Source organism: Sus scrofa, chromosome X, assembly GCF_000003025.6.
Source record: "Sus scrofa isolate TJ Tabasco breed Duroc chromosome X, Sscrofa11.1, whole genome shotgun sequence".
Taxonomy (NCBI): domain Eukaryota; kingdom Metazoa; phylum Chordata; class Mammalia; order Artiodactyla; family Suidae; genus Sus; species Sus scrofa.
The window spans coordinates 111503280-111517342 of record NC_010461.5 but is presented as its reverse complement, the minus strand read 5'-3'; the positions used below and the strand labels follow the sequence as shown (position 1 = coordinate 111517342).

Sequence of the window (14063 nt, the reverse complement as noted above, 5' to 3'; positions counted from 1 at the left end):
TCAATTTCTATAATCAAAGGAGTCCCAGAAAGTGGCACCTAAGTCAAGTTTTTATTCATTAAGTCATTTTTTTTTTTTTTTGTCTTTTTGCTATTTCTTTGGGCCGCTCCCGCGGCATATGGAGGTTCCCAGGCTAGGGGTCAAATCGGAGCTGTAGCTGCCAGCCTACGCCAGAGCCACAGCAGTGCCAGATCCGAGCTGCGTCTGCAACCTACACCACAGCTCACGGCAACGCCGGATCGTTAACCCACTGACAAGGGCAGGGACCGAACCCGCAATCTCATGGTTCCTAGTCGGGTTCGTTAACCACTGCACCACGACGGGAACTCCTCATTAAGTCATTTTTAAAATACTCCCCCAGGGAAACCTTTTTTGTCACTGAAGATTATCTTGCAATTAGATTATAATTAAGACTTTTGACTATTGGATTGAGTTAAGTAGATACCACCTCTGCTCAAATGTCAGCATTCAATCTGTGTTTTCATCATCATGGGTGGTGATTATGTTTTTGAATCAAGAACCAGCAACATGCAGAAAAAAGTAAATATGGACCACACAACAATAAAAAGCAACTTGAATCTAGCTTTTCTAGAGAGTAAGAACAACCGGTATTAACTCATCCACTTTTTTCTTCACTTTTTATCATGGAAATTTCAAAATATGCACAAAAGTAGAAAGAAGAGTGTAGTGAATCCCCATGTACTTCATGAATCATCCAACTTCAACAAGTGTCAATGAATATCTAATCTTATTTTATCTACAATCCCACCCACCTTCCTCCAACCCTACATTATTTTAAAGCAACTCCCAGACATCATTTCATTTCATCCATAGATACTTGAGTATGCATCTCTAAAACAAGGGAACTTTGTTCATCATAACCACACTACCAGGAGCGTGTCTTTTAAAAGTTAACAATACTCAAAATCATGAAGTAGCCAGTCAGTGCTCAAATGTCCTTCTGTCTCAAATGCTTTTTTTTTTTAAGACAGCTTTTTGTTTGAATCATCACCCTCTTTTAAAGTTAAGAGCTTCAGAGTTCCCATCGTGGCTCAGTGGTAACGAATTCGACTAGTATCCATGAGGATGTGGGTTTGATCCCTGGCTCAGTGGGTTAAGGATCTGGTGTTGCCATGAGCTGTGGTATAGGTTGCAGACGCGGCTCAGATCCAGCATTGCTGTGGCTGTGGTGTAGGCCAGCAGCTCTAGCTCCAATTTAATTCCTAGCCTGAGAACTTCCATATGCCGCGGGTGTAGCCCTAAAAAGCAAATAAATAAATAAAGAGCTTCGTTAAACAAATACAAAATTAGGCAAAATTAGATTTTAGTTCCATATAACCCATGTAAAGCTGGGCTCCCTTGTGGTGCCCTCCTAGCTTAAAACACATTCAAGTCCAGTTGCCAAAATATAATGGAAAATAATTGAACAATAAGCTCAGTTGAAAAAACTCCAGAACGATATTATACTCTTAACACAATTAACCCAGGTTACATTACAAATAACCAACTCTTTCTCTCTGTTTCTCCCTCTCTTTCCCTGTCCTCCACAGTTGGCAGCATTACCCCAAATCTCTCTTCTACCCTAGCTCCCCCTTTCTCTTTCATTTTCTTGCTTTATCCCCCCACCTCACATCTCCCTGTTCTTGTCTCTCCTTAATCATCACCCCAGTCTGTCCAACAATGGCTTACACAGGAACTGAGGCAAGAAAGAGGGTGCTCTCTGGGGAGATGGAAGGGAGAAGACTGAACAAGTTGAAATTACTTCTAAATTAATATTTTGTCTGTGTTACATCTATCTTCTGGTCAGTTAAAGAAACTGACAAAACAATAAGACTAGGGATGGAAGAAAAATAGAGCAGGTTCATTCACAGATCTTTCTACTGCTTTTTTTTTTTTTCTCTTTTCTGGGGCCGCGCCGGCGACACATGGAGGTTCCCAGGCCAGGGGTCGAATCGGAGCTGTAGCTGCCAGCCTACACCACAGCCACAGCCATGCGGGACCCACACCACAGGTCACGGCAACGCCGGATCCTTAACCCAATGAGCAAGGCCAGGGATTGAACCCGCACTCTCATGGGTCCTAGTCGGTCGGATTTGTTAATCACTGAGCCATGACAGGAACTGCCCCCCCTTTTTTTCTACTACTTTTATTAAATTGTGCAGGCTGTGTTGTAAATGGGATAGCCAGAGCTGCCCACCTGGGGTCATTATTCTTTGGGCTTTAGTGGTGTAACTTCACTTCATGCAGTCCCTGCTGTAGCAGAATGAAAGTAAACAACAGGCCAATGGGAGACTAACTATATTGTGGAAAGTAATTACAGACTTTTCATTAGGAGTTGTATGATTTTTAAGGAAAATTCAGGACAAATTACACTCACTGTGTAAAAATTCCAAGTCCCCAAGCAAAAGCAATAAAAGGAATCCTCCTTTATTAGTTGTAGGATACGTAGATCTCCATCACTCGAAATAGTTTAAATTAATCTGCCAGTAATTACAACAATTAAAACAAAAATAATCTCTGTTATTTATTGAGCAATTTCTGTAAGCCAGCTTTCCAGTTATCTACCACTGCATAACAACCCCCAAACTTAATGACTTAAGACAATTTATTTTTATCCCCCATGGGTCTCTGTGTCAACTAGCCTCAGCTGAGCCCTTCTTACTTGGTGTCTCTCATGAAGGTACATTCAGATGGCAGCTGAGGCTGGAATCATCTGAAGGCTAGCCTGGGCTGGAAGTCCAAGATGGCTGCCTCACATGGCTGGCAATTGATGCCACCATGGACTGGTCAATTGGGGCTGTTGTCATTTGAAGTTTCCTTGGGTCAGTTGAGGCTGTTCTCCCACTGGATTAGGCTCAGTGGTACACTGGATATAACTTATGGTGTACTGGAGCCAGTTTGTATCAGCTTGGGAGAACCAACTGTTACATTTTCAGGAATTTTGTGAGCCCTTATTGAAAGTTAAATTATATAAACTTACAAATAATTATATTAAAAACAATGACAATACTCAAAACATCACTTCCTAATTACTACATTTTGATTGTTTTTTAAATTTAATTTTTTATTAAAGTATAGTTGATTTACAGTGTTGTGACAATTTCTGCTGTACAGCAAAGTGTCCCAGTCATACAAATATATACATTCCCTTTCATTTTTTTTTTTTTTTTGCTTTTTAGGGCCACAGATGTGGCATATGGAAGTTCCCAGGCTAGGGATCAAATCGAAGCTACAGCTGCCAGCCTACACCACAGCCACAGCAACACAGGATCTGAGCCACATCTTCAACCTACACCACAGCTCACAGTAATGCTGGATCATTAACCCATTGAGCAAGGCCAGGGATCAAACCTGCATCCTCATGGGTCCTAGTTGGGTTCGTTAACCACTGATTCACAAAGGGAACTCCCATTCCCTTTCTTATATTATCTTCCATCATGATCTATCCCAAGAGACTGGTTATAGTTCCCTGTGCTATACAGTAGGACCTCATTGCTTATCCACTCTAAGTGTAATAGTTTGCATCTACCAACCCCAAACTCCCCGTTCATCCCAGCCCCTCCCCCTCCCCCTTGGCAACCACAAGTCTGTTCTCCATGTCTGTGAGTCTGTTTCCGTTTTGTGGATAGGTTCATCTATGCCATATTTTAGATGCCACATATAAGTGATATGGTATTTGTCTTTCTCTGTCTGACTTCACTTAGTATGAGAATCTCCAGTTGCAGCCATATTGCTGCAAATGGCATTATTTTGTTCTTTTGTATGGCTGAGTAGTATTCCACTGTATATATGAATGGATTGAGAAGATATGGTACATATGTTTAACTATATTTTAATAATCTATGTTTTTGTGATTGTTTATGTCTACTGCGTCTGTGGTTCTCTTACCAACTTCATGTTCCATTACTACATGTTGTAGTTAGTATTCAGCCATGGGAAGAGTATTACAGCAAGGAAATCAACAAATGCTACAAATTATTTTCTTTTTTGGTAGAGCTGACTGTTAAACATTTTCCAGCACACCTCTGTTTGGGCTTATTATATCATGGTATCTGGGTTCTGAGAGGAAGAATTCCAAACGAGAATGTACTAAGAAAAAGGAAGCAGAAGCTTCCAGGCTTCCTAATAGTTGGTCTCATAATGGGGACAGTATCACTACTGCCCAGTTCTATTGGGCTCAGCAGTGACAAGCCAGCCCTGATTCAACTCCCAGCTGACAAGGAGGGAATAAAATTGATGGTGGCTGCTTTGGAGACAACATACCACAGCAGGGCATCATACAAACATTTTTTCATCTCATCATCATAATAACTCTATGTGGTGGGTACTAGTATTATCCCCTGTAGATAAAGAAATTAAAACAGAGAGGTTCTAATGCAGATTTTAATCTGGGTCTGCTTGATTCCAAAGCTAATGTTCTTCAATATCACTTTCAACAACAGCATCTGTGCCTTTGTCCCCTTTCTCCCTGGTGCTGGGGATTGGAATAGCTGTGCTTTGCAGGACTCCTCCCTGACATTGTGGGAATTACCTTGCTCTCTCTCAGCCACACAACCCTTGCGCCCTGCTGGTGGGATGAACACAGACAGGAGACAGTTTTGTGAAAAGTTACAGCCAACTTCAGAGTGTGATGCGCCTTCAGTATCATGGAGGTAACAAAAAATGAGCACAACAAAGAACCTACAGAACTCTGAAACAGGAGTACCTTTTCTAACTGTATTTATTACTAAGGAGTTATGTGAATTGAGGATTAAAGTAGGGGAACTGCTAACTTTTCTCCAACCGAGATATTGAATACTCATCAGCTAGACTGAAAGCTAAAGAAAAATTGTGTCAACGTGAATGCATCTTTCTTCCCTTAAATGTACTCATTGTTCATTAAGCTCCTAACTGACAAGAAGAGAAGGATTGCTCCAAAGATAATGCACTTGGTAGTTTATTTTTCAATTATATACATTGCAGCCACCTTCTAACTGCTGGTTCCTCTGCAGTTTGTTTGTTTTTTTTTTTTAAATAAAGTGACTGCTGGTTAGTTTTCTAAATATCCCAACCCTGTGCAATGCTTCTGTTGTTGTATGGTTGTTGATTAACTTTATAGAGAAAATTCTATTAACACATTGAACAAAAATGTGTCACTCAGAAGAAGGGAGGTCAGCAGGAAACACAGATGTCTCTACCTTGTCACCCACTCACTTCAAGCCACACTGCTCTCCTTTGCCCTGACTCATGATTTCAGATCTAGAAACCATCAGAGCTGTGCTTGCTCTTCTGATTCTTCAATATCTTCTTTGACAAGGATCTCAAATTTACATCTTCTGCAAAAAGCCAAGTCTTAGAAGTTCACTGCCTCGAGGCTCTTCCCTGGCTCTTTCGCAGGGCACTGGAATGCTTGTACCTCAATATTTCCAACTATTCATCATGGGAGGAACCCACCTTAGGCAGTAGACTTATGCCAGACAAGGAGTGTACAAACGGAAATTCTGTGAGGGAAAGCTGTACACATACTTTAAAAAAAAAAAAGAACACTGATAAGGAGAGGTAGATCAAAATTAGCAAAGACAATCATTCACAGTCTCTGGAGATTGATGGGAGATCTTACAACAGATGGAGAAACATTTATTCAACAAAATCTACAGAATCTTGGTTAGTGCAGCGGGAGGCCATGGCATTTGAGTTAGGAACTGTACCCATCCCCCACAGCTCTGCCTTATGGAAAAATTGTTCTGTTGGGCTAGGAGGCCGAGTGGCAGTTACCATCTCCCGCAGGGCCCTGAAGTGAAGAACAATTCTTTTTTTTTTTTTTTTTTTTTTTTTTTGCTTTTTAGGGCCACAGGTGTGGCATATGGAAGTTACCAGGCTAGGGGGCAAATCAGAGCTACAGCTGCCGGCCTACACCACAGCTCACAGCAACACCAGATCCTGAACCCACTGAGCAAAGCCAGGGATCAAACCTGCATCCTCATGGATACTAGTTGGGTTTGTTTCCACTGAACCACAGTGGGAACTCCCATGGAAGAGCTATTCTGAGTGGATTTGACAGGAAGCAAATATTAGTGGTTCCCACCTTTCTGACTGGGCAGTGGAAGATCCATACTGGGCCATGGCAACAACTGAGTGTCAGTGATAAGTCCACCTTTATGCCCAAACACACATAGCTGCTGCTCCATTGGGAAGACCCTAGTGAAGTACTACTACCACCCCTGCCCAAACTCTTGCCCCATAAGAAAGATATTTTGCCTAAAGGAGGTTAGGAGAAAGCCTCACAGACTGTTAATACTCTTCCTCTGATGAGGAAACAGACTTTTTAAGTGGATCAAACTGTGGGGCAATTTATGCCCCAGCATTTTGTCAAAAACAACAGAGCAATCAACTATCAATTAGGAAGCTAACATCTGGGGGTGATACCAGTAGAGGCAGACCAGTACGAAGCTTAGTGGGGAAATCAGAGGAAGAGAAAGACTCAGAACCACAGTCATCCCTGGTGCTCAGGGAAGGTGTACATTCCCAAGGTTGTATTTCGCAAGGATCAGCATCAAAGGCTATACACTGCAGAGGAAATAGACTTCACTGAACTGGTCTAGCCAACAGCATTTTTACAGAGATAAAGCAATGGTAAAATTCACATGGAACCACAAAAAATCCTGAACAGTCAAATCAACCTTAGGAAAGTAGAACAAATACATCACACCCCTTGATGGCAAAATATATTACAAAGCTACAAGAATCAAAACAGTAAAGTGCTGGTCTAAGACAGACATATAGACCAATGGAACCAAACAGGAGGCCTAGAAATAAATCCACACATATACCATCAACTGATGTTCAACAAGGGTGCAAAGAATACACTCTAAGGAAAGAGTTTCTTCAACAAATGGGGAAAACTGGGTATCCACATATAAGAGAATGTAACTGGACCTTTATATTATACCATATACAAAAAAATCAACTCAAAGTAGATTTAAGACTTAAATATAAGACCTGAAACTCTAAAACTTCTGGAAGGAAACAAGGGAAACTCTTCATGACATTGATCTTGGCAATGATTTCATGGATACAATGCCAAAAGCACAGGTGACAAAAACAAAAATAAACAAGTGGGACTACATCAAACAACAGCTTCTCGTAGCAAAGGAAACAATCAACAGAGTGAAAAGACAACCTACAGAGCAGAAGAAAATATTTGCAAACCCTATGTCTGATCAGTTAATCCCCAAATATACAAAGAACTCCCATGACTCAACAGCAAAAAACTCAACATAATTTAAAAATGAGCTAAGAGGAGTTCCCTGGTGACTAATCATCAAAGAAATGTGAATCAAAACCACAGTGAGGTATCGTAACTGTCAAGATGGCAGTTATCAAAAATCAACAGATAAATGTTGGCAAAGGGTTTGGAGAAAAGGGTGCCCTTGTACACTGTTGATGTGAATGTACACTGGTTCAGCCATTATGGAAAACAATCAAAAATTTTCTTTTTTTTTTTTTCTGGTCTTTTGTCTTTTTAGGGCCGCACCCAGTGGCATATGGAGGTTCCCAGGCTAGGGGTTGAATTGGAGCTGTTGCTGCCGGCCTACGCCAGAGCCACAGCAACGCCAGATCCGAGCCGCGTCTTCGACCTACACCACAGCTCACGGCAACACTGGATCCTCAACCCACAGAGCAAGGCCAGGAACTGAACCCGAAACCTCATGGTTCCTAGTTGGATTTGTTTCCACTGGGCCACGATGGGAACTCCACAATCAAAAATTTAAACGAGGGAGTTCCCATTGTGGTGCAGCAGAAATGAAACTGACTAGGAACCATGAGGTTGCGTGTTCGGACCCTGGCCTCACTCAGTGGGTTAAGGATCTGGTGTTGCCGTGGAGCTGTGGTGTAGGTCGCAGACATGGCTCAGATCTGGCATTGCTGTGGCTGTGGTGTAGGCCATTGGCCACAGCTCCGATTAGACCCCTAGCCTGGGAACCTCCATATGCCGCAGGTGGGGCCCTAAAAAGACAAAAAGACAAAAAAAAATTTTTTTTGAACTAGAACTACCATACAATCCAGCAATCCCACTTGTTGGGTATATATTCAAAGGAATTAAAATCACTATCTCAAAGACAGGTCTGCACTCTCATGTTCACTGCAACATTATTCACAACAGTCAAAGTATAGAAACAACCTAAGTGCCCATAGAGAGATAATTGAAAACTAAAATGTTATTATGCATATATGTAGACATACATACACAGTGGAATATCATTCAGCCTTAAAAAAGAAGGAAACCCTGCCATCTGCAATGACATGGATGGCATTTTGCTGGAGGGCATTTTGCTAAGTGAAATAAGCCAGACTCAGAAAGATAAATAGTGCATGATCTCACTTACATGTGGGACATAAAACAGTCGAACTCACAGGGGCACAGAGTAAAATGGTGGTTGCCAGGGGCTGGAAATAGGGAGTTACTAATTGACAGGCATAAACTTTCAGTTAAGCATGATAAGTTCTAGAGATCTGCCATAAACATTGTACCTATACTCAATAGTAATGTACACTTAAGAAATTATCAAGACGGTAGATCTTATGCAAAGTATTCTTACTACAATAGGAGTTCCCGTTGTGTCTCAGTGGAAACGAATCTGACTAGCACCCACGAGGACGAAGGTTTGATCCCTGGCCTTGCTCAGTGGGTTAAGGATTTGGCATTGCTGTGAGCTGTGGCATAGGCTGGCAGCTACAGCTCCAATTTGACCCCTAGCTTGGGAACCTCCATATGCTGTGGGTTCGGGCCTAAAAAGACAAAAGACAAAACAAAAACAAAAAACCCTCCAAAAGTATTCTTACTACAATCAAACAATTAAAAGAAGAAAGAATGAAAGCAGATTAGAAGTTTCCAGGGGCTGGGAGGAAGGGAGGGAAGGGAGAGTGACTGCTAACGTGTACGAGGTTTCTTTTTTCTTTTTTTTCTTCAGCTGTAACCTGGTTAATGTTCTTTTTTTTCAATATTGAAATATTACCTATGAAAACTTTTTTTTTTTACCTTTTATTGTTTTTCTACTGTACAGCATGGTGACCCAGTCACACATACATGTACACATTCTGTTTTCTTACATTATCATGCTCCATCATAAGTGACTAGACAGAGTTCCCAGTGCTGCACAGCAGGATCTCATTGCTAATCCATTCCAAAGGCAATAGTCCGCATCTATTAATCCCAAACTCCCAATCCATCCCACTCCCTCCCCCTCCCCCGTGGCAACCACGAGTCTATTCTCCAAGTCCATGATTTCCTTTTCTGTGGAAAGGTTCATTTGTGCCGTATATTAGATTCTAGGTATAAGTGATATCATATGGTATTTGTCTTTCTCTTTCTCCCATCCAAGTACTAACCTGGCCTGACCCCGCTTAGCTTCCAAGATCAGACAAGATTGGGCACGTTCAGGGTGGTATGGCCATAGACCTGTCTTTCTCTTTCTGCTTACTTCACTCAGTATGAGAGGCTCTAGTTCCATCCATGTTGCTGCAAATGGCATTATCTTGTTCTTCTTTATGGCTGAGTAGTATTCCATTGTGTATATTGAAAACTTTTTTTAAATTAAAATAAAACCAAAAATAATAACTAGCCAAAATTTATAAAATAATAAAAAACCCATACAACCCCAAACACTGACAGTTCCAACTCCTCATACTTCACTCCCACCTCCACCAATAGTAACTACCTAGTTGTCAGGTAGATTTTCCTACATGAGCTTTGCCTGTACTCTCTCTGGCCTCAAGCCAAGTAGACAAACCAAGGTTCCGTCATTTCTCTAACGTGGACAGAACAGTCTTACTGTCACTTATTGTGATGTTAGCAAGATCCAAAATCTTATTCGGGAGTCCTTGAAGCAATTTGCAAACTTCGGTTTTTCCCAGTGACATTTGCCAGTATTGGTATTGTTAAGGAGCTGAAAAAGAGAGGAGAGACAGACAAAAAGCTTCATCGTTGGAAGATGAGGCCAGAAGAGTTCGGACTGGACTGGTGAAGGAACGGGCTATCTTCGGCATGCCTCCCAGCTCTCCTAGCCAAGGTGGGAGCTCAATTTGTACAACGAAGAAAGCTTTGCTCTCAGGGAGCGAGTGAAGCCAGGGTCCCCACACAGGAGGTATAAACAGACAAGTGAGCCCAAGAAGGGGCAATGACTAGCAGAACAAGAGCCAAGGCAGAGATTTTACCCCTCTGGACGTGACTCCTATGCTCACTTTTGTTTCTTACCCTCATTTTAAGAGGAAATTCCTGTTACAGTTGTGGCCTCTCAAAACCACAATGAGATAGCCCCTCATAGCTGTAAGAAGAGCTGTTATCCGTGGGATGACAGGAGTGTTTTAAAATGAGATCATGATGACAGTCGCACAACTCCGTGAATATTCGAAAAAAATCATTGAATTTACATTTAAAGTGGGTACATTTTATGCTATGTAAAGTATGTAATAATTTTTCAAAAGGCACTCTAAAAATAGAATGCAATTCTATTAAAAATTTAAAAACTAAAAAGGAAATTGTCATCTCTATTTCAGCATTTTAGCTTACTCAAGGCAGTTACTATAGCACCTTCTGCAGCTCATTGGCCCTCAGCACTCACCCTCCACTATGCCCCTTCCAATTCAAGCCAGTTCACTGCCAATCAGCTAACATATTTACTAGGAACCTGCTATGTTCCAGGACTGGCAGCAGGTACTACAGCCAAACAGAGCAAGGTCTCATTCCTTGAGGAGCTTGTAACTTGGTGATTTGAGACTGTACATGTAACTACGTTTATGAGGCAAGATATGAGATGAAAAACTGTGTAAACAAAACTGAATCTATTGGACCACCAAGCAAGGAGAATTTATTTGCAACTTTTGAGCTGAGCTGGGCACTAAATGGACAGAGACGGAGAAAGCCCCACCTCCCACCCCCATCACCAAGCAGAGCAAGAGACCAAAGTCCAGGATGGCAATGGCCCTTTTTGGCTGGAGTGCATGATAAGGAAAGGAGCCTGTGAATCTCAAGTACTTTATTTAGGCGTTTGGACATACTTCTTTGAGGTAATATGGACCTGGAGTGGAAGATTGATGGAGCGGCAGCCATATTTTAGGAAAATCGCGCCGGTGGCCATGAGAAGCATAGCTGTGGGGTAGTGGACTGTTAGAAGGCCAGAAGACTGCTCTAATAGTAGGCACCCAGGGAGGGGCTGTGGGGTCTGAAAGAAAAGGCTGCATGTGAGCTCTGATTGTGACCATAAAAGCGGCATGACTCGCTAAGTGATTAGATGCAGGCAGAAAGGGGTAGGACCCAGTCCAAGATGTGGCCTTCCAAAAGAGAGCTTTTAAGCTTTTGTCCAAACCTGCTGCCCCTCTGGTCTTACCCACTTAAGTTAATGGCATAAACCAGTAGCAGAGAGTAAGAAAAGAGGGGCTGATGATTTTAAAAAGGAAAATGTTAAAGTCAACAATAGAAGAGTGATTTAGTAAATTATTATGGCCCATCAACGAGGTCGCTTCTGAGGCAGTCTTTTGAAATGGTCATTAAGAAGATGAATGTAAAGCATAGAAAATGTTTGATAAACCATTCAGTGAAAGGGTAAATGACATTATTGCAATAAGGACAGTGAATACCACTACACAAAATTTAAAAGGCATATGGTGAAAAGGCTAGATGGAAAAATAAAACAAACTAAAAACAGCTGTGTTCAGGTGGTGGGGTTATGGGTGCCTTTTTTTTCTCTTTTGTCCTCTTGATAATTTTTCTGGAATGTTATTATGCAGCATGTGTATGCTTAAGTGGGTCCAAAAGGTGGAAGAAAGAAAGGAAGATGGGCAGTAGAGGGAGAGAGAGGGAGCACGCTTAGACAAACGACATGGAAACATGCCCCAATTAAGCAGATCTTTGTGTATCTGAACTAGCAATTAGAATTTGGCTGGTACATAAGAGATTCTAGCAGCGTTTCCATCCTCATTTTTTATGCATCTAGTTGGGCTGCCTCGGTAGGGTTGGTTAAGAGCCACTTATATGTCCCTTTGTATTGAGAGGCTGTTTCTGCAGCTTTGCACTTTCCGGGATCTACAGAGAAAATGTATGCACATTTGAAAGGGCAAAAGGCACTTAAAAGTTTCGTGAACATCCATTATGACCCATCATTATTACCTTGCACATAAATATCACAAATAAAAGGGGAAAACTTTTCTACTAGGCAATTTAAATCCGGCTGAAAATAGCATTAAATGAAGTCTTTGTAAAAAAATAAGGCTCCCAGTACAGCCTCACATTTGGTCCTTTGCATTAAAACTATCAGTTGATGGGACAGTTTTTCTGCCTTGGTTTTTTTTTTTTTTTTTTTTTTTTTTTTTTTTTTTTTTAGTGGTACATAGGCATTGAAAAAAATCAAGCCACAGAAAGGGGTGTAGAGCAAGTCAAATGTCCATATCTGCCAATTGCTGTCCTTTCGAAGGCAATTGTTAACAGCCTGAGGTGCAATGACAGGAGTATAGGTCAGCTTCTCTTTCTGGTAGCTCCTCCTTAATGGACTCTGGGGTAGATTTGGTTTTAGGAAACTCGATGTATCCATTGTCAATAATATAGACAAGGGACCTCTGTTCTGGTGTTGGTGTTGAAGGCAAGGTTTTGCTGCCAAGTCTTGTAGCCCGGGCTAAGTTTAAGGTCCCAGGTTTTATTGACCACCCAGGGGGTTTGTGATCCTGGTTCCAGAAATCTTTCTGTCAGGTGTTGACAGAGTGACTGGAGGAGCCGGCTAGCCAGCCTTGCCCAGCCATCCCAGCCTCCTCTCTCCGTGTTTTTTTTGTTTGTTTTTGTTTTTGTTTTCTTATTTTGGAATTTTAGTGTTAACAGATATCAGCTTCACCGGTTAAAATACCAAAATACTGGAAAGGCACTGTCTCTGCAGCATGAGGACGCAGGTTCGATATTGGACAGGCACAGTGGGTTAGAGGATCCCATGTTGCTACAACTGCAGCTTAGGTCACAGCTGTGGCTCGGATCTGATCCCTAGCCCAGGAACTCCATATGCCACAGGGCAGCCGAAAAAGAAAAAGAAAAAAAAAATAGGAAAACATGGAGGGGAACTGACATCCAAATCGGACCCTTCCACCCCATGAATTTAAAAGCTTGCAGGGATTTTGGTTCATACTTGTGGTAACCAAGAGCTGTGATTGCCAAGCTCACAGGTAAGCATCCAGCCCTGCTACCTGTCCTCTTTTTGAATCCACTCGGAGTTCCAAGGGCTCAGAGGTCACATCCCTGCAGAAGGTGGAAGACTCCTTTCCCTTCCTCTCGCTCTCAGACACCTTCCTTAGCGCCATGTGCACAGTGGGCTTTGTCCGTGGCTTCAAGACTTCCCTGCCTCCCACGTCACACTCATCCTTGCGCGATCTCAGCCTGCCCTCTGCCACTTCCTGAGCTTGTTGCTGAGCTTGTGCCTTCTAAAATTTCTGTGTTATCTGGGTTAGCCCCGAATCTTCCCCTCAGTCTCCCAGGAAAAAGGAAGAGAGTGGGTGGCAACGGGAAGGGTGCGGTGTGGCCCAGTAGACTTGCTCTTTTCCCATTAAAGCCTTGCTAATCCAAAAAGAAGAAGCCCGAGAAATTTTGGACTGTTCCTGGATCACTTTCTGAGATGAAGAGGCTGACCGAATGGATCAAGAACTCAGCAAGTATCTACTGGGAAGCTATTGCGTGTAAAGAAGGAGCATGCCAGATCTCTGAATATTTAAGCCAGAGAGACAGCCTTCCCACTCCATTGATGGGCCGGCCACCGCTGATGTCCAGAGCTGATCAATGGTCTCTGGCAAGCCCTCTGGCATCCTGTTTTTTTTAACAAGCTCTTCCAGGTAGAAAGGTTGTCAGGACAGGTGAGCCCTGAGGATGTGGAAAGGAAGGAGCTTGAAGACAGTTTCTCTCCCCCTCTGAACACAGGATCTCTTACTATGTTTGTTTTTAAACTTATTTTTTTCGTTTATAATTAAAGTATAGTCGATTTGCAGTGTTGTGCCAATTTCTGCTGTACAGCAAAGTGACCCAGTCATACACACATATACACTCCCTTTTTTAT

At 42.2% G+C, this 14063-nt stretch overlaps 1 protein-coding gene across 1 annotated transcript in view; it reads right to left on the bottom strand.

Moving 5' to 3' along the window:
* Window positions 1-14063, bottom strand: part of ADGRG4 (adhesion G protein-coupled receptor G4) — a gene marked incomplete at its 5' end in the record, with an annotated part of 43457 nt that overhangs the window by 16658 nt on the left and 12736 nt on the right. The window contains 4 exon segments of the mRNA XM_021079872.1: window positions 9813-9878; window positions 9881-9926; window positions 11926-11975; window positions 11978-12061. Coding sequence (XP_020935531.1) covers window positions 9813-9878; window positions 9881-9926; window positions 11926-11975; window positions 11978-12061 — 246 coding nt within the window.